Raw genomic sequence first — 26,907 nt, 5'->3', positions numbered from 1 at the left:
GCAAAAGTTCTGTACTTGTTTTATGTCTTCCCCATTTATTCTCAGCCTACAGATGGGATTCTCCTTCTTTTTGTATATCACCATACATTCTGTCTTTTTGCAATTGATAGATAGACCCATTTTTGCACTTTCTTCAACAATTACATCAATTATATCAATTAAGTTTTGTAGTTCTTCCTTGCAATTAACAGTGTCGTCTGCATATCTGAAATTATTGATGTTTTCACCACCAACTTTGATTCCCAAGATGTCTCTTATTTTTTGTAATATTGTTTCACTGTTCACATTAAATAAATCAGGGGAGAAAACACACCCTTGTCTAACACCTCTCTTGATTTTCGTAAACTGACTCACTTCTCCATCTCTTCTTACGGCGGCAGTTTGTTCCCAATTCAGATTTCTGATTAGGCGGAAGTCTTTCGAATCTAGATCTAGAGCTTTCCGTAATATTTCAAATAACTTAGTGCTTCACTTCATCAAATGCTTTTGTGTAGTCGATAAAACAAACAAATTTTTTTTGCACTTGAATAGCTCATTCTGATAGTATCCTTAAGACTGATTTATACTTGTGCGTTAAATTGATGTTGTATAGGTACGGCGCAGCCACGAACCCTACGCAGTGCCTACGCTGATCTTTATGCCTGACACGCACCTCTCCCAAAATGTAACTGCACATTGCGGCAATGCAGACTACAAAAACTGTGATTGGTCGGCTTGGTAGCATCGCATTTCCTCCTACGCTGCAATAGCTTCCCATTGGGCAACTGAAGGGCAGGGAAGGAACTCTGACTGCAATGCTTTCCATAAAGCTTTACAGACCTCCGAAATGATGGAGAACACATTTTGCTTCTACGAAAAAAGACGCTCACTTTAAACTTGTTTACCCCGAAAAAGACTACCATGACCATGAAGCCTTGCACGGGCAGGTGTGTGCACATGCGTGACGTGTGTGAATTGCAGAGCAATGCAGGCACAGCAACGTACAAGTATAAATGCTCACAACAGCGTAGCCCACTTGTGTAGGCTACAGCGTAAGCTGATACGCACAAGTATAAATCAGCCTTTAACATCAATATTGCGTTTCTTGTACCATTGTCTTTCACAAAACCACATTGTTCTTCGTCTATTTCAGCTTCTATCTTACTTTTAGCTCGTCATCAAAATTCTTACAAGTATCTTGGTGATATGACTCATTAAACTTATGGTCCTATGTAATTCACATTCTATTGCTCCAGCTTTCTTAGGAAGAGTGATAAATACTGATTTGTTCATCTCTTCTGGTATTATTCCAGTCTCATAAATGTCACTGATTAAATCAGTAAATTTTTCAATTCCATAATCTTCAAGGGCAACAATTTGTTCTATTACTAATTCATCAGGACCTGCTGCCTTTCCTTTCTTCATCTTATTTATTGCATTACGAACTTCATATTTTAAAATACTTGGACCTTCAATGTTTATCTTAATTTCTGGTTTTTCACCTCGATCGTCTTCAAATAATTCCTGAATATACTCAGTCCATCTGTTCATAATCTCATCTTTTTCCATGATAATGGTACCGTCCTTTGCTTTCAAACATCCACCTGAAGAACAGAGGAGCTTTTTACCAGTGATATTCTTGATTTGTTGATGTAACCTTTTTGAATCAGTAATAGGGATTCTTTCTATTTGCTCACATTCCTGGTTTAACCATTCTTCTTTGGCTTTTTGACATGGGCTTTTAACTTTTTTTTATCTAAAGACTTGTACTCTATAGGATTTGCTTTCTTCCATTAGATTTTTTTAAATTTCATCTGTCATCCATTTATTCTTTGTGCTTTTTTCTTTTTTAGGAATCACTGACTTTGCTGATTCTACCAAGGCATCCTTTAGAAAGTTAAATTTCATTTCTACATGATTGCTATCATCTTCAACAGATTCTATTTCTAGACTTTGAAATCTTTTCTTCACCTCAATTGTCAATTTTTGTCTTAAGTTTTCTTCTTTAATTAATTGCAAGTAGTCAAGGGATTGTACAGGTATTTGCTTCTTTAGCTTTTTAAGTTTTACTTTTATATGACATACTGCTGGGTTATGGTCACTATTACGGTCTGCACCTGGATATGTTTTGCATTGAGTTACTGAGTTTCTAAATCTTTGGTTTATAGTAATAAAGTCAATTTGATTTCTAGTGTTATCACCTGGATTTTTCCAGGTCCATAAGCGTCTTGGATGGTTTTTAAAGCAGGTATTCATAATGACCTGATTATTCATCTTGCACCATTCTGCCCATTTCTCACCTCTTTCATTTCTTTCCCCTAGTCCAAATTTTCCTGTGGTATTTCCATCAGCACCTTGTCCTACTTTCATGTTTAGATCTCCCATGACAATAACAATATCTTGAGATTTGCATCCATTCTTTGCTTGTTCAAGCTCTTCATAGAATTTATCTATATCTTCATTTGTTCGATCTGTTGTTGGTGCATATACCTGTATAATTGCTAAATCAAATGGTTGTCCTCTGAATCAAACAAGGAGTATTCTTTCTGATATTGCCCAATGTCCTAAAAGACTTTTTGCATGTTTTCATCCATAAGAATTCCTACTCCATTAGTATGGGAAGTTCCACAAGAATAAACCAGTGTTTTATTTCTAATCTGACACGTTCCAGCACCTACCCAAGGAACTTTGTTAATTCCCGTGATGTTAATCTTTAGTCTTTCCATTTCATTTATCACATTGTCCAATCTTCCTGCTTAATATAGGGTTCTTACATTTCAAGTGGCAATAATTTTCTTTTGTGTTACTTTAATTTCATGAACAGTAGCTTGATGACAGTCGGCGATCCCCTGCTGGCCAGAATCAACCCTACCAAGCGAAACATCTTCAGAGTTGTCTTGAAGATCCTCTTGACGCTGTTGTTGTGTGATATATTTTGTGAGTTTGACCATGGTTTTCTTAGCAAATTGCAACGGTGGTTTGCTATTGCCTACCATTGGGCGAACTAAAGAAATCACCATTTCTCTTCCCAAATGTTCATCCGCCTATATTATAGCCGTTGATACTTGAGGTCATAGCTCATCCGCCTTCTCCGTTATAAGTTCAGTTACTGAACCTGCTGGATCTGCCATTGGACTTCGCTCGTATCCTGAGCAGGAACCCTTGCAGGTGTTACCGTTCCGGGTCAGAGTGGCCCTGGGAGCAATGAATGACTAAGGGGTAACTCCACTTTCCCCAAAGCTCTGAAACTCCCCAATCAGAGCCTCATCACCAGTTGCAGTTTAGAGTCATACCCAGGACTGACAAATGCCTTTAAAGAATTGTGATTGTACCTGCCTCAACCACTTCCTCTAGTGGTTCATTCCAGGTATTCTCTACCCTGTGTAAGGAAGTTACCTCTATTAGATTCCTTTAGAAACCTTTCCCCTTTTCTATCTATATCCTCTAGTTATGGACTCCCAAGCCATGGGGAAGGACTATGACTGTCTACCTCTTACAATTCTATTAACTTATGAGGTCACCTCTCATTCTCCTTAACTCCAGAGAATAAAGATCCAATGTAGCCAACCTCTTCCTCTATAACTCAAGCCCTCTAGACCAGGCAGCATCCTCGCTCCTCGTAAATCTCTTTTGCACCCTCTCCAGCTTGACAATATCTTTCCTATAACAAGGTGACCAAAACGATACATAATACTCCAAGTGTAGTCTCACCAATGATAAATATGACTGTAACGTAACACCCCCTACTCCTAAATTCGATGCTGTGACTGATGAAGGCCAGCATGCTAACCGCCTTCAAGACCCTGTTGAGTTGTGTAGCCACTTTCAGTTCCACAACAGTTCCTGTTCCACAACACTTATCAGTACCCTTTCCCTACCAATGTACCAGTCCTATCCTGATTTGAGTATCAAAAATGTATCCCCTCAAACTTATCTGTTTGCCATTCCTCAGCCATTCTCTATAACTCAAAAACTCTCTTTGCAGTTCATTGCAACCTGCTTCACTTCAACAAGACTTCCCTAATTTAGTGCCATCAGCTAACTTGTTAATTATTCCATGCACATTCACATCCAAGTCATTTACATCCACAAATAACAGAGGTCCCTACACTGACTCCTGAACCACCCCACTAATTACAGGCCTCCAGTTGGAGAATCAACCTTCCACCATCACCCTCTGCTACCCATCATGGAGGCAATTCTGAATTCAGCATGCTAGCTGCCCCGGAATCCCATGCAACCAACCTTCCAGATCAGCCTGTCATGCAGACCTTGTCAAAGGTCTTACTTAAGTCCAAACAGACACCATCTTCTATCCCGCCTTTCGAAATCCCCTCAGCCACTTCTTCTAAAGATTTTTCAGATGTGACGCCCCACAAAAACATGCTAGCTAATCTTGATCAAGCCTAGACAAATAAATTTATTATCAATGTCACCATTCATTTTCATTTCAGATTCATTTTCTTGCTGGTCAACTCAATAAATCCTTAATAGAGTTATAACCATAATAGAACCAATGAAAGACCACACCAACTTGGGCATTCAGCCAGTATGCAAAAGACAACGAACTGTGAAAATACAAATAGAAAAAAAAAATAGATATAGGAGCAATAAATATAGAGAACATGAGATGAAGAGTCATTAGAAGTGAATGCCTATGTTGTGGGAACATTTCAATGATGGGAGGAGTGAAGTTATCACCATTGGCTCAAGAGTCTGATGGCTGAGGGGTAATAACTATTCCTGAACCTAGTGGTGTGAGCCCTGAAGCTCCTATACCTTCTTTTTGAAGGTAACAGTGAGAAGGGAGCATGACCTGGTCAGTGGGAGCCCCTGATGATGGATGCTGCTTTCTTGCTACAATGCTTCATGTAGATGTGCTCAAAGGTGGGGGAAGGCATTACCCTTGATAAACTAGGGGGCGTCCACTATTTTTTGTAGGGTTTTCCATTCAAGGGCATTGATGTTTTCATACCAGGCTATGATGCAGCCAGTTCAATATACCCTCCTCCACACATCCAAGTCTTTGACAAGCTTCTATAGATGTCAAACCAAATCTTCGCAAACTCCTAAGCAAATATAGGCACTGCCTTGCTTTCTTCGTAATTACACTTGTGCTGGGACCCGGGGAGGTCTTTCTAAATGACAACACAGAGGAATTTAAATTTGCCGTGACCCTCTCCAACTTGATGCCCCTAATGAGTACTGGCTCATGGATTTCTGGTTTCCTCCTCCTGAAGTCAAAAACAGCTTCTTGGTCTTGCTGACATTGAGTAAGAGGTTGTTGTCGTGGCACCACTTAGCCAGATTTTCAATCTTCCTCATATATACCGTTCCATCGCCTTTGATTTGGCCTATGACAGTGCTGCTGTCAGACTTGAAAAAGGCATTAGAGCTGTACTTAGCCAGACAGTCATGTGTGAAGTGAGTAGAGCAGGGAGCTAAGCACACAGCCTTGTGGTGCAACTACAATGGTAGATCTTGTCTCTCAGAATTCCTGCCAGTAACTTCCCTAAACAGAAATTAGGCTCATTGGTTTATAGTTCTCTAGTTTGTCCTTACTACCCTTCTTGAACAATGGAAGAACATTAGCTACCTTCCAGTCTTCTGGAACTTCCTGAGTGCCTAATTGCAAACCACACATATCTAAAAGGGCTTCCACGATTTCTTCCCTGACTTCCTATAAGATCTGGGAGTGCCCTTGGTCTGTCTGAGTATTTGCCCATGTTAATGTGCTTCCAGGTTGCAAATGCCTCCTCCTTTGCAATATGCATATCAGAGACCTCACAATGCATTACCCTCACTTCTTTAGCACTCATGATATTCTCCTTAGTTGGAGAGAGATATTTAAAACAAAAAACTCCTGAAGCTAAGTCACCCTTTTACTGTTAACATAACCTTTAACCCTGCCTGTCAAATCCATTTCATATCGTCTTTTTGCCCTCCTGATTTCCACTCAAGGCTGGTCTTAAAATTCTATCTTTGTTGAGGGATTAAATTGTACCCAGCTGCCTAAACACAAGTAGGTTCCTCTACACACTCAGTGGACATGCTATTAGTTACATAAGTTACCTAATAAAGTGGCAATTGACTGTATGTTCACGGTCTTCTGTTATCGTAGCCCATCCACTTCAAGGTGTGACATATTGTGCATTCAGAGATTCTCTTCTGCACACCACTGTTGTGACACGTTAGCCATTCTCCTCTGATCTCTCTTGTTAACAAGGAGTTTTCGCCCACAGAACTGCTGCTCACTGGGTATTGTTTGTTTTTTGCACCACTTTCTGTAAACTCTAGACACTGTGTGTGAAAATCCCAGGAAATCAGCAGTTTCAGAGATACTCAAACTAGCCCATATGTCACTAACAATTATTTCATAGTCAAAGTCACTTGGATCACATTTCTGATATTTGGTCTGAACAACAACTGAACCTCTTGACACTGCCTGCATGCTTTCTTGGATGCACCACACAATTCCATACCATCAAGTTTCTTTGCACTTTGGATGGTCCAGTCAATACTGAGAAAATTGAAATCTCCTGCTAGTACTACCCTACTATTTACACAAATATATGTAATTTCTCAATACATCTGCTCCTCCAACTCTTGCTGATATAGCTTTACCAAGATAACCATCCTCTTCTGATTTCTAAGTTCTATCCAAATGGGCTCATTAGGTGATCTCTCAAGAATGTTTTTTTTTAAAAAAAACACTTATGTCATCCTTTATTAAAACACTGTCATATGAAATTATTTTTTTAAATGTTTGTTGAAAACTAGTCACCACTAACAGAACACAAGAAAAACATGGCGGATGCTGAAAATCTGAAATAAAAACACTTACGGAAACACATTATGGTACTCGACCTACTAAGCCAGCTGAAATTTAACAGCACAAACATGATTTCAGCTATCAGTGGGTCATCTATCTTAGTTTGTTGACTATGCACCTAATAGAGTAAATGAAATGGAATTGATATATGTGATGCTGCTTGTACTTGAAGAATTTGTTGTTTTTTTAAAAAGTCCCACAGACCATGTTCTCTCTAAGCTGTGCAAGTGTGCACACATTTTTCAACCAGCACACAAAGGAAATTAATGTGCACACAAAAGGTTACTAAAATAATATAGTAATTAATAATTAATAATTATACTTATTGAAAATAATCTTTTAGCTAACTGTTTCTGTTAACTAGTTAACACAAGGAAATCTGCAGATGCTGGAATTTCAAGCAACACACATAAAAGTTGCTGGTGAACGCAGCAGGCCAGGCAGTCCTGACGAAGGAGCTCGGCCCGAAACGTCAACTGTACCTCTTCCTAGAAATGCTGCCTGGCCTGCTGCGTTTACCAGCAACTTCTATGTGTGTTGCTGTTAACTAGTTAGTCGGTTTTCTTTTTTCTTTGCCAGATCAGCAGTATTTACTTATTTCACAATTTATAGGAATGTATTTCTTTCCACTGTACAGCTGCTGCAAAACAACAAATTTTACATCATATGAGACAGTGATATAACCTGTTTTTGATCCTTATGAAGTGAATTATATAATCAAAGCTAAAGTAGAAATTGTGTTCAAAAATTAGCAAAGCATTGTCCAATCTCTTTTTTTTTTTACCTTTTACCTTTTCCATTTTTTTATATGTGTAAAACTACAATTATTTATACATTCTTAAGTACACATTGAGATGATATAAAAGGACAATAAACATTTAAATAGGTAATTATGTACTGTGGTAAATCTAACCTATTAGGCTAAGTAATGGAATTAGTTGTTAAGAAAAATGGTAATAATAGTTTCCATATAACCCTTCCGGACCATTTCCACTGGTCCAAAATGTTGTATATAAGCCTACGTATCAACCATTGTAGGTGTTTATATCCTAATTTGTTCATGCTTGCTCCTGCCCACAGACATAATTATCCAATCCCTATGTACTTATTTACTTAATTTTTTCATTTTTTTTAATCCCTTTCCCAAATCTTTCCCTTTACTTGTGTTAATTCTCTATTTTCCAAAACAAAACAAAAAAAACAAACATTTAGACTAGGGGTGCTTACGTTAGCAATATTACTGTGTTGATGAGAAGAGCAGTATAAATCATTAGGAGAGTCATCTAAAGTCTGCTCGCATTGGGGTTATATATTCAATCCATTTATTCCAGATTTGATAAAATTTTTCTTTTTGAGTTCTCAGGGAGTAAGTCAACTTTTCCATTTTAAATATTTCCAAGATAATTTCGTACCAATCTTCTAATGTAGGTGGTATTGGATATAGCCATTTTCTAGTGATTGATTTCTTACTTGCCGCTAAGAGGGCCTGCAGCAACTTTATATCTTCCTTCTGTTCAAGAAACAATACATGCCCCAAATAGAGCATCTCAAAGTTCAGAGGTATCTGGGACCTAAGTACCTTAACTAATGTTCAATGAATACCTTCCCAAAATAGACTTAATTTAGGGCAATCCCAAAAAATATGAAAATGATTTACCTCCTTGGAGCCGCACCTTCTCCAACACATCACATTTGTATCTTTATATTTTTCCTGATATGGGGTCTTGAAGTATCTTATAATGTTATTCCAACAATGTTCTCTCCAAGTCAAAGAATTAGTCGAGGACCATTGAAAGCTGCAGATTTTCCCCCAAGCCTCCTCTGAAAGTACCAACCCCGCTTCTTTCTCCCACTTCTCTTTAATATACAGTGTATTTACATTTTTAGCATGGGAGAGTGCATTATATAATCCAGAAACTGATTTACTAGGTATTGAACTGCAAGCCGAATTCAGAATCTTGAAAAATTCTAATTCTACTGTTGATATGTCTGTATATCTACAACTCTGGTTAACATAGTTTCATATTTGAAGGTACCTAAAAAAGTCATTATGTTCTAGGCCATGTTTGTCCTGCAGGATTTGGAAACTTTGTAATACCCTTTTATCTATAAATGAGAGGTAGGTTGTAAGACCTTTCTTTATCCATAGCTCAAATCTTTTATCTCCTCTGTTGGGAAGGAATTCGGTATCATATGCACACCATCTAAAGAGTTTTAACATGTTATTAATTCCACATGAATTAACCACCTTCTGCCATACTTTTAATGTAAGATTTATCCAAGCGTTTTTAGATTTTTCCAACTGGGCCATCAATCCTTTGTCAGCTATTGAGGCCTGAAGAGGAAAACTGTCAACTAATCCAAATTCTATTTCCTTCCATCTAGCCTTATATTCCCTATTACACCAATATAACAGAGGGGTTATCTGTGAGGCATAAAAATAATTTCTCAGGCAAGGAAGAACCATACCTCCTCCTTCCTTCCCTAACTGTAAGGTGTTATATCGAATTCTAGGTTTCTTTCCTTGCCAAATGAAGCAGGAAATCCATTTGTCCCATTCCCTGAATTGATTATCATCCACCTCCACCGGTAAAGTACGGAAAAGATACAATAACCGAGGAAGAATATTCATTTTTATAGTATTTATCCTTGAATTTAAACTTAAAAAGGGGATAAGATTCCATCTATGCATATCTGCTTTTATCTCTGAGATTAATGGCCCATAATTTACCTGTGACAGTGTTGAAAGATCCTTCGGCAGGGTTATTCCTAAATATTTTAATGATTTAGCTTCTCTTAAGATCATATGTATCCTGCAATTTTTTGGATGGTGTATAATTTAGGGACATAACCTGCGTTTTCTTTACATTTATTTTATAACCTGATACTTTCCCAAAGTCATCCAACAGTGTAAACAATCCTATAAATGATTTTTCTGGTTCACTCAGATAGACCAAAACATCATCTGCGAATAACGCCACTTTCTGTTCAATCCCTGCCACCTTGATACCTTTTACGATTTCGCTCTGTCTTATTAGTTGGGCAAGCAGTTCAATATATAGCGCAAAAAGGAGAGGAGAAATTGGGCATCCCTGTCTAGTGCCTCTCTCTAAGATGAAGGAGTCAGAGAGGTCCCCATTTATCTTAATTCGGGCTGTAGGGCTGTCATATAGAGTCTGAATTACTTTAATAAACTTTTCTTGAAAGCCGAATCTTCCTAACACTCTGTATAGGAATGCCCAACTAACCGAATCAAAAGCTTTCTCAGCGTCCAATCCTACTACCATTGTCTCTGTCTCGTTCTTATTAACCTGTTCTAATATGTGCAGAGTTCTCCTTATGTTGTCCTGTGTTTGTCTTTGTTGAATAAATCCAGTCTGGTCTAAGTGGATTAGGCCAGGTAAAAGCTTTTCCAATCTGCGCGCTAATATAGATGTAAATAGTTTGTAATCTAAGTTAAGAACACTAATTGGCCAATAATTGCAACATTCTAGTTTATCTTTACCCTCTTTAGGAATAACTGAAATAATCGCTTCTCTCCAGGAAGGTGGAGTTTCTCCTCTCTGCAAGATCCAATTAAAGGTGTTAAGTAGTAATGGGGCTAACTGTGTCTTCAGGGACTTGTACCACTCTGAGGTAAACCCATCAGAACCCGGGGACTTTCCAGCCTTTAACCTAGAGATGGCCACGTTCAGTTCTTTGACAGTTACTGGTTCTAATAAACTTTCATTTTGTAAATCTGTAAATTTAGGTAGATCTAAAAAATTCAATACACTGTCTATATAGGGCTCATTGGGGGCCCGGGGTTGGGAGTACAGCTCTCGATAATATGTTTCAAAACTCTCTTGAATTTTCCCTATTGTACTCTCCACAAGCTTTGTCTTTGGATTCTTTATTTTATGAATTGTATTGTCTGCTTGTTGTTTTCGTAATTTATATGCTAATAATCTAGCTGATTTACCTCCTACTTCATAATTCTTTTGTCTCAGGTAAAGAAAACTTCTTTGAGTTTCCAACGTATAAATATCATCAATTTCACTTTGCAATTTCCTAATTTCCTGTTTTCGATTTGAATTACTTTTGTTGCTCTCTACAACTTGAAGTTGTTTTAATTTTCCTTGAAGGTCTGCTAATTTTTGTGCATTGATTTTTTTCATGTGAGTGGTAATGGAAATAATTTTCCCTCTCAGTACAGCTTTCAGTTAGTCGGTTTTCAAATACCACAATACACGTCATTAATTTACGTCACCTCACCTCTCCTGTTCCGGTTTGTACAACTGCATCACGGCGGCAGCCATGTTTGGCGGACAGTGTTCATATCCTAAAGTTTACAAAGATCTGTTTCAAATCCTGTAGATAGCTTACTAAGTTTTTATTATAAAAAATATTGATTTACTATGTCGAATTCAAAAGAAGCAAATGGTGTGAAGCACAAAAGAACTGCAAATTTGTTTAAAGTTGAATGGCTTAACAAAATAGTGGAAACTGCTACACTGAAAACTCATGAGGCCACGAACATTCAGCTATGAGAAATATTTATGTATGATTCGGAAACTGGAGTTATCTGTTCATATCGTTATGCGAAAGTTGCTGGAGAATTTGCTAGTGGAAAGTGGGATGATATTTGGAAACTTGACTTTTTGAAGCATCATTTGGCAAGTAAATTGCAAGTTCGCTGTTGACTTTTATATAGTCTTTGTGTTCATTTAGAAAAAAAGGTTTCCTGAAGATGAGGCACAAGAATGGTCAGCTTTTGATTTCTCCGCAATTACAGATTGTGACTTCACATTTGGCGATGAACAAGTTAATGTCTTATGTCTAAAATTTCATGATCTTTTAGCTGAAAATACTGTAATAGTTAGACAGTTTAATGATTTCAGATTTTCCATGGAAGAAAAAATTAAATCTAAACTGATTTCAAACTTTGCTCAAATGGTGGCATTTGAACTTCAAAATGAACAGTTTTGCGACCTTGCACAGTTGATGGACATTGGGGGAACCTTTCTTGCGTCTAGTGCGGACTGTGAGCAAGGTTTTAGCCTAATGAATCAACTCAAAAACAACCTGAGAAACTGTTTAGGCGAATGTCATTTGGATATGTTAATGAGAATCAAAAGCTATCAACTGAATGGAAGTTCTGTTAGCCTAGGTAGAGTTTACAAAGAATGGGTAAATGCCAAAGACAGCAGAGAGAAAAAAATAACTGAGTGACTTAAATATGTATGTTATTTTGTTGTTATTCTGTGCAGTTTTATGTTAAATATTTTGTAAACCTACATAAACTGTGCTATGTGCGCATTCAGTGTGCACATACTTCTGTCACAGGAAAAAAATTTGCACAACATAAGATTTTTGCGCACACTGACTACTAAAAATTAGAGAAAACATTGCCCACAGAAGACTGGTGAACAACGTTAGAGCATACTGTGAAGAGTAAAGTACACCCATTAGAAATTTATTATCAAAGTACATGCATGTCAGCAGATACAACACTGAGATTCATTTTCTTGCAAGCATACTCAATAAATCCAATAACCGTAATGGAATTGATGAAAGACCGCACCAACAGGGCAGACAACCAGAGTGCAAAAGCAAAACTGTGCAAACAGTAGGAATGGAAACAGGCTAACCCCTATTGACATCAATGGATCTGGAGTTGACAGGGTGAACAGCTTTAAATTCCTCAGCATAAACATTACAGAGGATCTCATGTGGTCTGTACATACCAGCTGTGGGGTGAAAAAAGCATTAACAGCGCCTTTTTCACCTCAGACGGTTAAAGAAGTTTGGCATGAGTCCCCAAATCCTTAGGACTTTCTACAGGGACACAATTGAGAGCATCTTGACTGGCTGCATCACTGCTTGGTATGGGAACTGTACTTCCCTCAATCGCAGGGCTCTACAGAGAGTGGTGCAGACAGCCTAACGCATCTGTAGATGTGAACCTCCCACTATTCAGGATGCTTATAGAGACGGGTGTAAAAAGGGTCCAAAGGATCACTGGGGACCCAAGTCACCCCAATCACAAACTGTTCCAGCTGCTACCATCTGGGAAACAGTACCGCAGCATTAAAGCCAGGACCAACAGGCTCCAGGACAGCTTCCTCCACCAGACCATCAGACTGATTAATTCACACTGATTCAATTGTATTTCTATGCTATACTGACTGTCCTGTTGTTCATACTATTTATTACAAATTACTATAAATTGCACATTCAGGTGGACACTAACAAAGATTTTTACCCCTCATGTATGTGAAGGGTCCAAGAAATAGTCATTTCAATTCAAGAAATAATAATAAAAAATAAATAAGCAGTAAATATCGAGAACATGAGATGGAGTACTTGAAAGTGAGTCCATTGGCTGTGGGAGCAGTTCAGTGATGGGGCAAGTGAAGCTATCCCCTCTAGTTCAAAAGCCTGAAGGTTATGGGGTAATAATTGCTCCTGAAACAGGTGGGTACCTCAGACTGCCAAAGCAACAGGTTAAAGATCTCAGTGAACACTCCAGGCAGTTAATCAACACAGATCTTTAGTACTCAGGGAGGTACCCTATCTGGTCTGGATGGTTTCCGTGGGTTCTCACTACTGAAGGATGATCTCATGCCCACTTCAGAGACTGGAGGGTCATCGGGGTTGTGGGAGTCAATGATGTTTCCTCCACGTTTTGACAATCAAAGCGAGCACAGAAAGTATAGAATTCATCAATAATCTTTTGTAGATGCACAGTGGAGTGTGTTCGAACCCGTTATATCATGGCCTATTATGGAAACACCAATGCCCAGGAACAGAAAAGGCTACAGAAAGTGATGGATACCACCCTGTCCATCACAGAATATATTTAAGCAACACATACCAAAAGCTGGAGGAACTCAGCTGACTGGGCAGCATCTATGGAAAAGACTTAACAGCCAATATTTCAAGTCAAGACTCTTTATCAGGACTACGGGGGCAAACAATGAGAAATCAGAACAAGAAGGTGTGGGGAAAGGAAAGTGGTGGTAAATGATAGGTAAAATTAGGAGGGGGGAGAGATGAAGTAAAGAGCTGGGAAGTTGATTGGTGAAAGATTAAGGGCTGGAGAAGGGGGAATCTGATAGGAGAGGGAAGAAGATCATGGAAGAAAGGGAAGGCAGAGGAGCAGAGAAGGAGGTGATGAGCAAGAAGATAAGGTGAGGGGGGAAAAACGGAAATGGGGGGAATAACAAGAGGTCTGAGAAATCAATGTTCATGCCATCAGGTTGGAGGCCACCCAGGGAGAATATAAGCTATTGCTCCTCCAACCCAAGTGGGACCTCATCACATCAGTAGAGGCAGCCATGGACTGACATGTCGGAATGGGAATGGGAAGTAGAGTTGAAATGGGTGGCCACTGGGAGATCTCGCTTTTTCTGTCAGATGGCAGTCTCCCAATCTACAGCAGATCTTACTGATATACAGAAGGCCACACCAGGAGCAACAGTCAGCTGCATTCCTCCAGCATTTTGTGTGTGTTACTTGGAGATCCAGCAACTGCATATTTTCTTGTGTTTGTACAGAATATATTTTTACGGACCACCTCCACAAGAAAGCAGCAACTATCAAGGTCCCTACCATCCAAGCCATGCTCTCTTCTCACTACTACCATCAGGCAGGAGGTGCAGAAGTCTTAAATCCCACATCACATGGTTCAGGAATAGTTGTTACCGTAGAACCACTGAGCTCTTGAACTGGCATGGATAACTTTATTCAACACTACTCTGAGCCAATTCTCAAGCCTACAGACTCACTTTCAAGGACTCTTTACAACTTACGTTCTTAGCATTATTTTTTATTTTAGTTTGTCTTCTTTTGCACATTGGTTGTTTGTCAGTCATTACGTATTTTTTCATAGATTCTATAATATTTCTTTATTTTTCCAGTAAATGCCTGCTGGAAAAAGAATATCAAGGTAGTATATGGCAACATATATATACTTTAGTAATAAATTTACTTTGAACCAGCATGGATCAAGAGCTTCAAAAGGGATAATGAATAGTGAAGTGAGCAGGCAACAACTTGGCCGACTGACTGCAAGGTAGACACATTGTAGGGTTGTACACTGGGGGAAACTCAGCGTTTCTGTTTAAATATTGAATAGCTGGGTATGGCTGAAGTGAAAAGGGCCTTTTTCTAGCCATCAACAGTGGTTGCTATTTAAGGTGCAATGAGATAGAAAAGTAAATAGTACATTGGCTTTTATTGCAAGATTTTAGTACAGGTTAAGGATTTCTTACAACAGGAAGGCATCAGGTCCTGATGGTGTACCTGGTACAGCACAGAAAACCTGTGCCAACCAACAGGCGGGAGTGTTCAAGGACATTATTTAATCTCTCATTACCCTAGTCGGAGGTTCTCACCTGTTTCAAAAGGACAAAAATCATATCCGTGCCGAAGAAGAGCAGGGTGAGCTGACACAATGACTTTCGCCCAGCTGCACTCACATTTACTGTGATGAAGTACTTTGAGAGGTTGCCAAAATAAACTCCTGCCTGCTGCAAGGACCCTGGACCTGCTGCAATCTGCCTATTACCACAATATGTATACAGCAGATACAATCTCACTGGCTCTCCACTTTGCCTAAGTCACTGGATAATAGCAATATCTATGTCATGCTGCTGTTTATTAATTAGAACTCAGCATTCACCGCAATCACACCCTCAGTACTAATCAACAAACTCTAAAGCCTGAGCCTTTGCACCTCCTTCTGCAACAGACTTTCTTTTTCGGAGACCACAGTCAGTGCAGATCAGAAATTACATCTCCTCCTCATTGACAATCAATACCCACATCTCCAGGATGTGTGCTTAGCCCCATTCTACTCTCTCTGCATCCATGACTGCATGGCTAGGCAGAGCTCAAATGTCATCTATAAATTTGCCGATGACAACCATTGTTGGCAGAATTTCAGATGGTGACAAGGAGACATGCCGGTGTGAGATAGATCATCTGATTCAGTGGGGTCATAACGTTGCACTCAGAGGCATTAGGACCAAGGAAATGATTGTGGATTTCAGAAAGGGAAAGTCAAGGGAGAACACACACCAAGGGATCAAGAGTGAAAAGGGTGAGCTCTTTCAAGTTCCTGGGTGTCAACATCTCTGAAGGTCTAACCTGGGACCAACAATTTCAAACAAGGCAAGACAGCAGCCATATTTCATTAGAAAATTGAAGAGACTTGGTACGTCAAAGACTCGCAAATTTCTACAGGTGTTACATCACCATCTGGTATGAAGGGTCCACTACACAGGACCGGAAAGAGCTGCAGGAAGTTGTAAACTCAGCCAGCTTCATCATGGGCACTAGCCTCCCTAGCATCGAAGACACCTTCAAAAGACGAAGCCTCAAAAAGCCGGCATCCATCATTAAGGACTATCATCCAGGATATGGCCCCCTTCTCATTGCTACCATCAAGGTGGTGGTACAAGAGCCGAAGGTATACTCAATGCTTCAGGAACAGCTCCCTTCCCTCTGCCATCAGATTTCTGAACGGCAACGAACCCATGTACACAATCTCACTTTTTTCCCTTATTTTTGCTCTCTTTTTCTTATTGTAAGTTATAGTTTTATGTATTGCAATGTACTGCTGCAACAAAACAACCAATTTCACGACATATGCAAGTGACATTAAACCCAATTCTGATCCAGCAATGTTGGGCTTTTTGAGAGTTTTTCCAAATATTTGATAAAGTAGAGAGGGCAGTAAGACTTACCAGGTTAATTCCACAATATTGTAGAGTTGCCTTTTAAATAGGGGCTGGGCTTCTACTCTCTCACGTTAAAAAGGACTTATGAGTTCCATGAAGCGTACAAAATTCAACACGGTCAGTTCAACAGGGGTACAGGAGTACATTTCCCCTTGCTGAGGAAACTGTTAGGCTGGTAGTAGCCACTTCTTCCAGGCTGACAGAAGTGGCTGTTATGCAGCCTGCTACCACCTAGTACATATCATTTATGACAGCTCCAGTTGCATTACACTGTTGTATATTTAACTATATTTTGTATATGCATTTTATGTCAACTTGTACATCTACAGAATTTAATTATGTTAATATTGTGTTATTATTTTATGTGCTGTACAGTCGGCCCTCCTTATCCATGAGGGATTGGTTCCGGGACCCCTCGCAGATACCAAAAAGCGCGGATGCTCAAGTCCCTTATTCAACCTGTCACAATGCGGTGGACCTTAGGATCCAGCGGAACCCCAGACCTTATTTAACCTGTCTCAATGCAGCAGACATTAGGACCCGGCAGCGGAGCTCTGAATCCACAGCGTTTCCGTTCACGAAAGTAATCACGATTGAAAATAAAGTGGAAATAATAAAGTAATTGGAAAAAGGTGAAATGCCATCTGTCATTGGAAAAGCATTAGGCAACAGTCGGTCAACGATCAGAACAAGTTTAAACGATAAAGTGAGAAAGGCCCTGCCCTGATGAAAGCTACGATTATTACTAAGCAACACAGTGGTTTAATTACAGTATTGGGTTTTGGGTTTTTGATCCTCCACGTCAACCTGGCACGGATGGAGAGCGCGCTCGGGAGCAATCTGTCACTGGATCGAACTCGGGAACTTCCATTCCCAAGCCTGGCGCTGAAACATAAGTTTCTTAAGTGTTTTAAATGTATAGAAAGGTAAAATATATACTATATACTAAGACAAATGTTTGACTAACTGACGCTAAATAATACCAGATGTACCTGTTCCGACTTACTTGGTAAGAGAACTTCCAGTTTTTTTTCGATCCCGATCCACGATAACCTACACACATCCTCCCGTATACTTTAAATCATCTCTAGATTACTTATAATACCTAATACAATGTAAATGCTATGTAAAATAGTTGTTACACTGCATTGTTTAGGGAATAATGACAAGAAAAAAAAGTCTGTACATGCTCGAACAACAAGTGCTGGAAGAGCACTTCCGGCTTTTCTCGATTCGTGGTTGGTTGAATTCACGCATGCAGAACTCGTGGATAAGGAGGGCCGACTGTATGTGATATATTTATTTGTTTTGCACTTTGGTCCCAGGGGAACATTATTTCACTTAGCCATACACCCATGTACAGTTGAACGACAATAAACTTTAACATAAGTTGAGAGCTTGGAGTCAATCTGGAACTACGGACAGACCATTCAAATCCACAAACAGGAGACAACAATTCACTTAAAATAGTGAACCTTTAAATTTTCTACTTCTGCAGGCTCCAGAGATTCAGTCATTCATTGATTTTAAAAAAAGATAGGAAAAGTAGAACTGAGTCAAAGATCAATCATGATTTTGTTGAATGGCATAACAGGCCTGAGGGGCTGGATAATCTACTCCTCCTTCTACTTGTGTTTTCGTGTCATATTCATATGCCATCCTAACAAAGTAAAATGCCCTATGGTGCAGCAGCAGAACTTTATCATACAAAATTTGATTCAGAGAGAGGTATTAGAGAAAGCTCTAAAGACAGACAGAAGTGACAGAAGTTACAGAAGCAGTCCCTTGCACAAGCTCCTCTATTCAATATCATACCTGGTCCTCTATGTTATCTATTTCCTGTACAATCACTTGATTTTTTGCCATCTCAGCTTTGAATTTACTCAATAAAAACATCCACAGCCCTCTTGGACACAGAAATTCAAAAGAAGATTTATAACCAAGCATGAAGAATGACTGATGCTATATATTGAATCTGTGACCCACTTGTTCCGTCAAATCCTCCATTGCTTCCCCCACTCCTTAACTTTTGAATTTCGGCTGGAAAAAAGTAGTCCTTCAACATCTACCCTTCACTCCCTTCTGAATAGTTTATATCCGAACAAAACAACGTCCAAGTCTGATGAGTTTAGACTCAATCTGCTTCAGCATTGTGGTTCGCTCAACTGCTTTCCAGCACCAACTATTACTGACCGGTGTTTGATTCCTGCTGCTGTCTGCGAGGAGCGTATTTGTTCTCCACTTGATCATGTGGGATTCCTCCAGCCGCTCCAGTTTCCTCTCACAACCCAAAGACACATGGTTAGGGTGAGTGAGCTGTGGGCATGCACCAGAAGCATAGTGACACTTGCACAAATCCATGAACTATGTTGGTTGCTGACACAAAATGAGGCTTATCACTCTACGCTTCAATGTATATGTGACAAATAAAATAATTTTTATCTTTACTTACACTGCAAAATCCTTACAAGAAATAACCAGGTTAAAACGTACATTCCCATGGCATCCACAGAAAATATATCCTTCCTTAAGTACCAACTGCAAAATAGCATAAAGTGAGGACGACGTGGCTGCCATCTCACCTAAATCCCATGCAATGTCAAAAGACATATTCTAGAACTCAAAACAACACTTGCTCTAGTCTGCTAACCTGAATGTGCTTAACTTCTACAATGCTGGCCAATTCTGTGTCAATAAGCAATTCAAACCCACAATTACTTAACAAGCTTCTGCATGGCAACAAAGCAACTTACAAAGATAGAGTTAGTCGTGGCAAAATGTACAAGCACAGTGCTTTTGGCATAAAGCCACGAAAGAATTTGGAAGTGTTGAGGATTTTAAGTAAAGACATTACTTCACGTAATAGATAAAGTGAATAGGTGAACAATAGAAAGTGCAAGTTAGGGTAACATCAGCAGGGCCTTGTCTAAACCAAGTTTACAAAGTGAAGAACAAGGCAGACTGGAGAGGGAGAATGGGAATCAATCAACAGTAAGAAAGGATATGAATGAGACTTTCAAAATGGCCAGTGTTGCAAAGACCAGGGAAAATATCAATCACCAAAACTGGAAAAACATATTGTTAAATTTTTTGGGCAGTTAAACTTAAACACTAGAAATGTATGCCTAACAATAATGACACCAATATAAATAGAGATACAGAAAGAGAAAAAGTAAAAATATTTAATTTCAACGTGTCGGTCAATTTCAGCCAGACATGCTGAAGTCAAGTATGAACCCAGAATTTAGAAAGGGTAAGAAGATTTAGGAGAAAAGTACAGGGTCATCTTTGTGAATAGACAGTGGAGGCGTTCAGCAGATCAGTCAACCAATCTACACCCGGTTTCTCCAATGGAGAGGAGACCACACTGCAAACAACAAATATAATATGCTAAACTAGAAGTGCATGCAAATTGCTCATTCCCCAACAAGCAGTGTTGGAGCCCTTCATAGCAAGAACAAAAAAAGGAAAAGGGCAGTTGTTGCATCCCCTGCAATACCTTCCTGTGCAATAGCAAAGGGTGAATGCTGGTAAAGACAGATGAGTGATGGAAGAATCATAGAAAGGCAGCTGAAAATGGGAGGGGCGGGCAAATATAGTATATACGACAATGTCACAAAAGTGAAAAAACTGAAAAGCCCTCTGCAAGAGACAGCACATACCAAATGATTGTGTTGCATTAGTTTGTAACTGACAATATTTCTATGATAGTAGCAAATCATTTAACTCAAAGCTTGAAATCTCTAAAGCAAAAACACTTCTTTTAGATATACTAAAGCAGGGTTCCCCAACCTTTTTTGCACCGCGGACCGGTTCAACATTGACAATATTCTTGCGGACTGGCTGACCGGGGGGGGGGGGGGGGGTGCGGTGTTCAAGGAGGGTTGAACTCACCTCAACATGTCTTTTACAGTTAGAGTTGCCAACTTTCTCACTCCCAAATAAGGGACAAAAGTAGCAGTCAAATCCCGGGGCACTTTACCCCAGGAAAGACTACAATGACCATGAAGCACCTGTGTGCGCATGCGCGTACCTGCCGATTTTTTCCCCACAAATCGGTTTTGCCTTCATCTTCCTGACTATGCTATACATACATTATTTCTACTTTATATATGCTGTGTATTTATCATATCATTCCTGCTTTTACTATAAGTTAGAGTTATTTACTTTCCGTTTTATGTGTTATTTGGTATGATTTGGTAGGTTATTTTTTGGGTCTGGGAACGCTCAAAAATTTTTCCCATATAAATTAATGGTAATTGCTTCTTCGCTTCACGCCATTTCAGCACGAAAGGTTTCATAGGAACGCTCTACCTTAGCGGGGGAAATACGGGACAACGGCAGTCCCGTATGGGATAAACCAATTTAGCCCAATATACGGGATGTCCCGGCTAATACAGGACAGTTGGTAACCCTATGTTCAAGTTCAACAGTGTGTGACAGGGCATGAGGAAAGGTGCAGTTGACTTGTATCATTTCCTCACGGCCCAGTATCACATGCTCTGCGGCCCGGTGGTTGGGGACCGTTGTACTAGAGAAATGAAATCTATTGTTTTTTTTAAATATAAAGAGGGATATGATAAAAGCTAACTGCTCTTGACTTTCCAGGATTTGGTGGGCAAGCTGCTTTCTGGAAATGCAGTGAATCTCCCAGCAAAGGCCATTTTAGAGAACTTTTGGGTAGGAAATTTATGGTGGTAATCAGGTTTCTTCACCTGCAATGGGCCTAATGCAATGACACTTCACAACAATGTTGTGAAGCTTCATGAATGTTGGAAGGCTGCACTGGTAGTTTTTTTTCTATCTGTATATTACTAATGCTGCTGCTAGTAGGCCTGTATAGCACAAGGAACTGGGATGGATTGTTTGCTAAAATAATTTTTTTTTTGTGAGTACAACTGTGCCAAGCTTGTTTGAATGGTCTCTGGGACAGGTCTTCTAATTTAGAAACTGGTCATTAAATTCTTAACAAGGAGGGCTTTGCAGGATTGATAACATCACTGTCTTTTCAAATCCAGTGTAGACATTGATGATTTGCAAATGTATGCAATTCTGTTTTAATGTAATGTATTCGATTCAATTTATGTTCAGCTATTTCACTGCTGCTATCATAGAAATGCAAATCTACTATATTCCAATTGCATCAAGCCAATATGCAGATTATGTTCAGACTCCAGATCTGCAAAGACTGCTGGAAGCTACAAACAAGCCATCATGAAGTTTCAGCCATTTAACCTTCAGCCAAGCTACTCTTTAGAACAAAAAAAATCACAATCACTGCCGCAACTTCAATAAACTGTGCAAGAAAGTACTGACCTTTAATGGATTAGCTTCTACATGTGTACAACTTAAGAGGCTCCTCCCTCCAGTAGACAAGTTTAATTTGATCTCGACCTCAGATAGCTTGCAAAACTTACCCTAGATCCGGCATCAAAAAGTATTTCTTCAGGCAATCAATCACTTGGACAAAACCTCAGTCTTTTTAAGATTTCTGACTCATTTTAACTCCACAGGAGCTATTTTTTCTTAAAATGCTGAATTGTGGGTCAAATCTTCTTCCTAAAATAAAGTTCCTGGTTTTTTTCTTTAAAGTAAGCTCAAGTTAAAATTACTACCAAAAGGAACAGAAGCTCAACCCATTTTTAATATTTGGGAACCAATTGGTCCTAGTAATGTCTACAATTGATACTGACACAAATCTGCAATTATGGAGACATGAAGTTCTTTAGCATAAAAACTCAATGCCACACCTGTGAATTTTTTTTGAAAAAGAAAATCTATAAACCAAATTCTCAAATACTCAGTGCTTGGCAGCAATACAATTTTAAACTATTCTTCAGATTTTGCTATAATGCAAATTTACTCATAGGTTCAGAGAAGACTTGGGTGTCTAGTGCTACAGTAATGCACGGACAAAGAGGAGCTATTGACATTTCCTCACAGGCCAGTTCCCCAACGGCTGGGAGTTTGTTCTTGTCCTATCTTCTCTCTTGTTGAGGTTGTACAAGAGGTTGGTGAGGCCTAATTTAGAATATTGTGTAGTTCTGGTCACCTACCCACAGGATAGATATCAACAAGACTAAAAGAGTACAGAAAAAATTTACAAGAACGTTGCTAGGACTTGAGCACCTGAGTTACAAGGAAAGGCTGAACAGGTTAAGATTTTATTCTCTGGAATGTAACAGAATGAGGGGAGATTTGATAGAGGTATACACAATTGTGAGGGGTATAGATAGGGTAAATGCAAAGAGGCTTTTTCCACTGAGGTTGGGCGAGACTAAAACTAGAGCCTACAAATTAATGGCGAAAGGTAAAATATTTAAGGCGAACATGAGGGAGAACTTAATTCTGAATGTGGTGAGAGTGTGGAATGAGCTGCAGTAGAAGTGGTGGATGTGGGTTCAATTTGAACATTCCAGAGAAGTTTGGACAAGGACATGGATGGAAGAGATGTGGAGGGCCATGACTCAAGCGCAGTTTGATGGAACTAGGCTGAATAATAATTTGGCATGGACTAGATGGGCCAAAGAGCCTTTCTGTGCTGTAATGCTCTTTCAGATTTAAAGACAGAAGTCTTCCTGAAGTGTCCCTCTGTCTGATTAGTTTTAGTTCTTGGTGCCGACACACACTTTCACGTGATGCATTTAGTGTATCTTTTTACCGTTCCTGCTTACCACCATTAGGATCAGTGACACTGGACAAACGGGAAGTGGACAGTATTTCTAGGGAAATGAAAACCTGATGCACACAAACAAATGTCCAATCCAGGTGAAGTTAATGAGGATTATAGTTGGATTCGGTGAGAATGCTGCCATTAATGTGGCAATCTTCTCATGTGCTACACAGGATATTCCAGCGATATTCATTGTACTTTGGTGCCTCACCAGACCCTCAATAAGTAGATCAGTCAGGTTTTACAATCACATTGTAAACCTGTATCTTGATTTCCTACTGCAAGTCACAGTCACAATACAGAACACTTATCCAGAGGAAGCATTTGCGCATTGAAACCCATGCTGAACCTGATGCTTGCAACTTTGTGGAAGATGACTATCAAAGTGCTAATTGCCTCTGAGATTAACGCTTTCCTTAATAATTATTTATGACAGGTCACTGTAAACAGAAGAACATTTTCAGTGTATGAAATGATGTAAATCTGTTAAGATCAGTGATGTTTGCTTTGGAAAGTCAAGTCTTTGTCCAGAGACAACTGGTTACAAAGTCTTAATCTGTTTTTTAGATGTCAATTCAAGTAGGGACATAGCACATAATGGTGGCAAGAATGAGTATTAGGAAGATAGAAACATAGTTGGGAAATCAACACTTTTTTTTAATATATATAAACCCTAATTTGTAGTCTACCCTCCAACCAATACAGAGGGATAGTTTTAGTCATGCATTGTGAAGAAACCTTAAGACCTCAAATTTTGTGGGGCATTTGTACTTGGCTTACTCCTACCACAGGGCCTCACATAGACAGAATGGAAGATCTTCATCCAATCAATGAAAGTCATGTAAAAGTGTTAATGTCTCCCATTTCCCCTTCTAATATTTTCCTGGATTTAACAGGAAATGGGAACGTGTCAGTTGTTCCACAGGTTGGTCTGAAACTGCATTGAGCTTCCAAAGGATTCACTGGATTAACTTGAAAGCTAATTTATTTCTCCAAACAAATTGAAGAATATTAGTTCCTCTTGACAAAGAAGAGTAATCACCAAGAGGTTATTGGCAAGAAGTTTTTTTTTCCTGTGTGCCATACCTACAGTACTTCAAAGTACATTTATCAAAATACATATGCTACATACAACCTTTTTCTTTAAAACTGTAACAATATTGGCTTTAATAAGGCAAGAAATTTTAAACACAATTTACCTGACATTCAGTAACATGCCGTAATTTTCACTTTTCAAAAATCATTAAGATATTTAGATAATTACATTCTCCAGTTTGTTCTAAAATTCATAGATCTTATAATTTGAACCATAATGTAATTGCTCACTTACCTTCCAACAAGAAAACATCACTCCCATGTTAGTTTACTCAAATTGACTGTGATTTGGATAATCTGATCAATTTATCAGATAGCACAAATAACTTGAATCCTGTAAAATTACCAAATTCATCTGTCAAGAAAACAATCCAATACAATGCATACACAGAGTCTACATATCATTTCAGTTTTAGTCACATTCTGAAAGCTTGTTTTAAAAAGGTTCTAATCAGTTAATACAATGCATACACAGAGTCTACATATCATTTCAGTTTTAGTCACATTCTGAAAGCTTGTTTTAAAAAGGTTCTAATCAGTTAATAAAATGCTGTCAAATATAAATACATAAGTTTCATTATTGTTAGGAAAATTTACTAGATGTACTTTAAGGTTACCCCTTTTTCCCCAAGACCAGTAAGAATTTATATAGCTCCTTTTTTGAACTTAAAAGCAGCAGAAATTAATTCAAGCTAATTAAGTGCTTTTGATATGTTCTCCAGCATAGCAACAGTACAAGCAATTAAAAAAACACACCAAGCTCAGATAAGCCTCAGTGAAATAAACGATATTACTGTAGTACTGTTCACTGAGGGATTAAAATCGGGCGAAAACGCCAAAAATAACCCGCTCCTACCTTAGAATCGCCTGAAGGCTTCATATATCTTTATAATCTATTTGCCATGAATCTGAAATTTAAAACAATTAAACAAGGCATTAACAAAAAAATGTAACGGTGCAGTGTACTTCGAAATCTGCTTTTATCAATCTGCAAGCACAAAACGGGCCTCAAGCATTTTTGCCAGCCGCAGACTTAAAGACAATAAATGCTAACGGAAAGCATCTACAGGCCTGGAGACTCTCGCACTCTACACCAATACTCAGGCAAAGCAACGTTCACATTCTCCTGCAGCGTCGGTAGTAGCACCAGGCCCTACCCAAAAAGGAGAATCTCCCCGCTCAGGCCTATCTCCCTGCAAACGCGTCACTGATAAAATCGCTAGCCGCATACTGGTACTCCATAACAATTACCATTCATTCTACCGAGCCTGATTAATCAGGCCAAAGCAATCCCTCCGCTGCAGCAACTCACTCACCTGGAACTGGAAACTACTTCCTCCACCGCCAAAAGCAGCGCTGCCAAACACAGCGCGCACAGAGCGTCTTGACCTTTCACCCATACGCCATGCCACGTGACGCAAGTGGGTTTGGATTAAATGAAAGACACAAAGCGCAGGAGTGAGGGTAAGGCACAGAGGAAAGAAGACAAATTCACTATTAAATACATTTATCGAATGTCTAATGCCATCTATAAAAGCATTGTAGTTATAAAATCAACTATTTTAGTGAATTCTTAATTGCAAAGTAAATAACTACATTTTCAACCTACAATGCTTAATTGAATATTGCTTTGTAATAACAATTTCGCCATTGTTACCTCGATGCCTGAGTTATTGGAAAGTCAACGATAAATAATTGAAAGTTATTTTAATTCAGATTGGTAGCTCGGTTGTCATGTCGCATTTGTTCAAATTGATATTTACACTATATTGAAATATTTAGTTGAAAGTCTTAATATTTTTAGCAACAATAGATGCAACTCTTTGGACATTTTCAATAGGACCGTTGATTTTAAGATATTGTTAGTGCCAAACGAAACGTTTGTTTAGATTTAATGTCACAACTTATGTAAGGTTCATGCATTATTTTCTATATTTCTATTATTTGTTCCTAATAACGTTTCTATTTCAATAGATGTGAAAATACAAGATTGGATGTTATTCCAGCTATAGCGACGTCATGGATGTTGCATTTTGGTAGTTAAGGTTCCATAGATGTACTTTTATCTACCTAACTCCGGTACTTGTTATTTTATTTTAGACGAGGCAGATTTATTTAATCATTTGCCTTAGATATATAGCAATTAGTCATTCCACTATAAGTATAGGTAGGAATAGTCCCTCACGTAAGTTGGCAAATTTTAGCGATGTTTGAGAAGAACGTTTCCTTGTAAAGTTTGAATTTGTCAATAAATGCTTATTTATCAAGTTAATTTCATTGATTATGCTTTTTCTACAATGAGGTAACCTCTTAAATCAAAGGATTTATTTTGACTGACTTGACTTACTTGTACAAGAAAATAACTTTTAAAACTTTTTTGACCTAAACGAAATGTCTTAAATGATCTTGAAATACACAAAAGCTCCCATATGTTACCCTGTTATGGAAGAGTACATGGTGGAGCATTAGGCTGAGGCAGAAATTGAAGAGAACGCCTGAACAAGAAACAAAACCGGTTGAATTGCATTACTTGTCATTGCGAATGATAGCAACAAGCAGTTCTTGACATTTGGGAAATCTAGTTTACCTTAAACAAAACACTT

General features: G+C 38.8%; 1 protein-coding gene across 4 annotated transcripts in view; it reads right to left on the bottom strand.

The window, feature by feature from the left end:
* Nucleotides 1–25,702, bottom strand: part of LOC140199555 (endoplasmic reticulum junction formation protein lunapark-like) — a 90,498-nt gene extending 64,796 nt beyond the window's left edge. For 3 of the 4 annotated variants that reach the window (XM_072261817.1, XM_072261821.1, XM_072261820.1), the window contains exons 1-3: nucleotides 25,621–25,702; nucleotides 25,161–25,212; nucleotides 24,540–24,638 (exon numbers count right to left, since the gene is read on the bottom strand). In XM_072261817.1, coding sequence (XP_072117918.1) covers nucleotides 24,540–24,566 — 27 coding nt within the window. In that variant the 5' untranslated portion in view covers nucleotides 24,567–24,638; nucleotides 25,161–25,212; nucleotides 25,621–25,702. The other variant, XM_072261819.1, reaches the window with a different exon arrangement.
* Nucleotides 25,703–26,907: the final 1,205 nt, after the last annotated feature.

Source organism: Mobula birostris, chromosome 6, assembly GCF_030028105.1.
Source record: "Mobula birostris isolate sMobBir1 chromosome 6, sMobBir1.hap1, whole genome shotgun sequence".
Taxonomy (NCBI): Eukaryota; Metazoa; Chordata; class Chondrichthyes; order Myliobatiformes; family Myliobatidae; genus Mobula; species Mobula birostris.
Note: the sequence above shows the minus strand (reverse complement) of the source record. Positions and strands in the feature narration are given on the sequence as shown.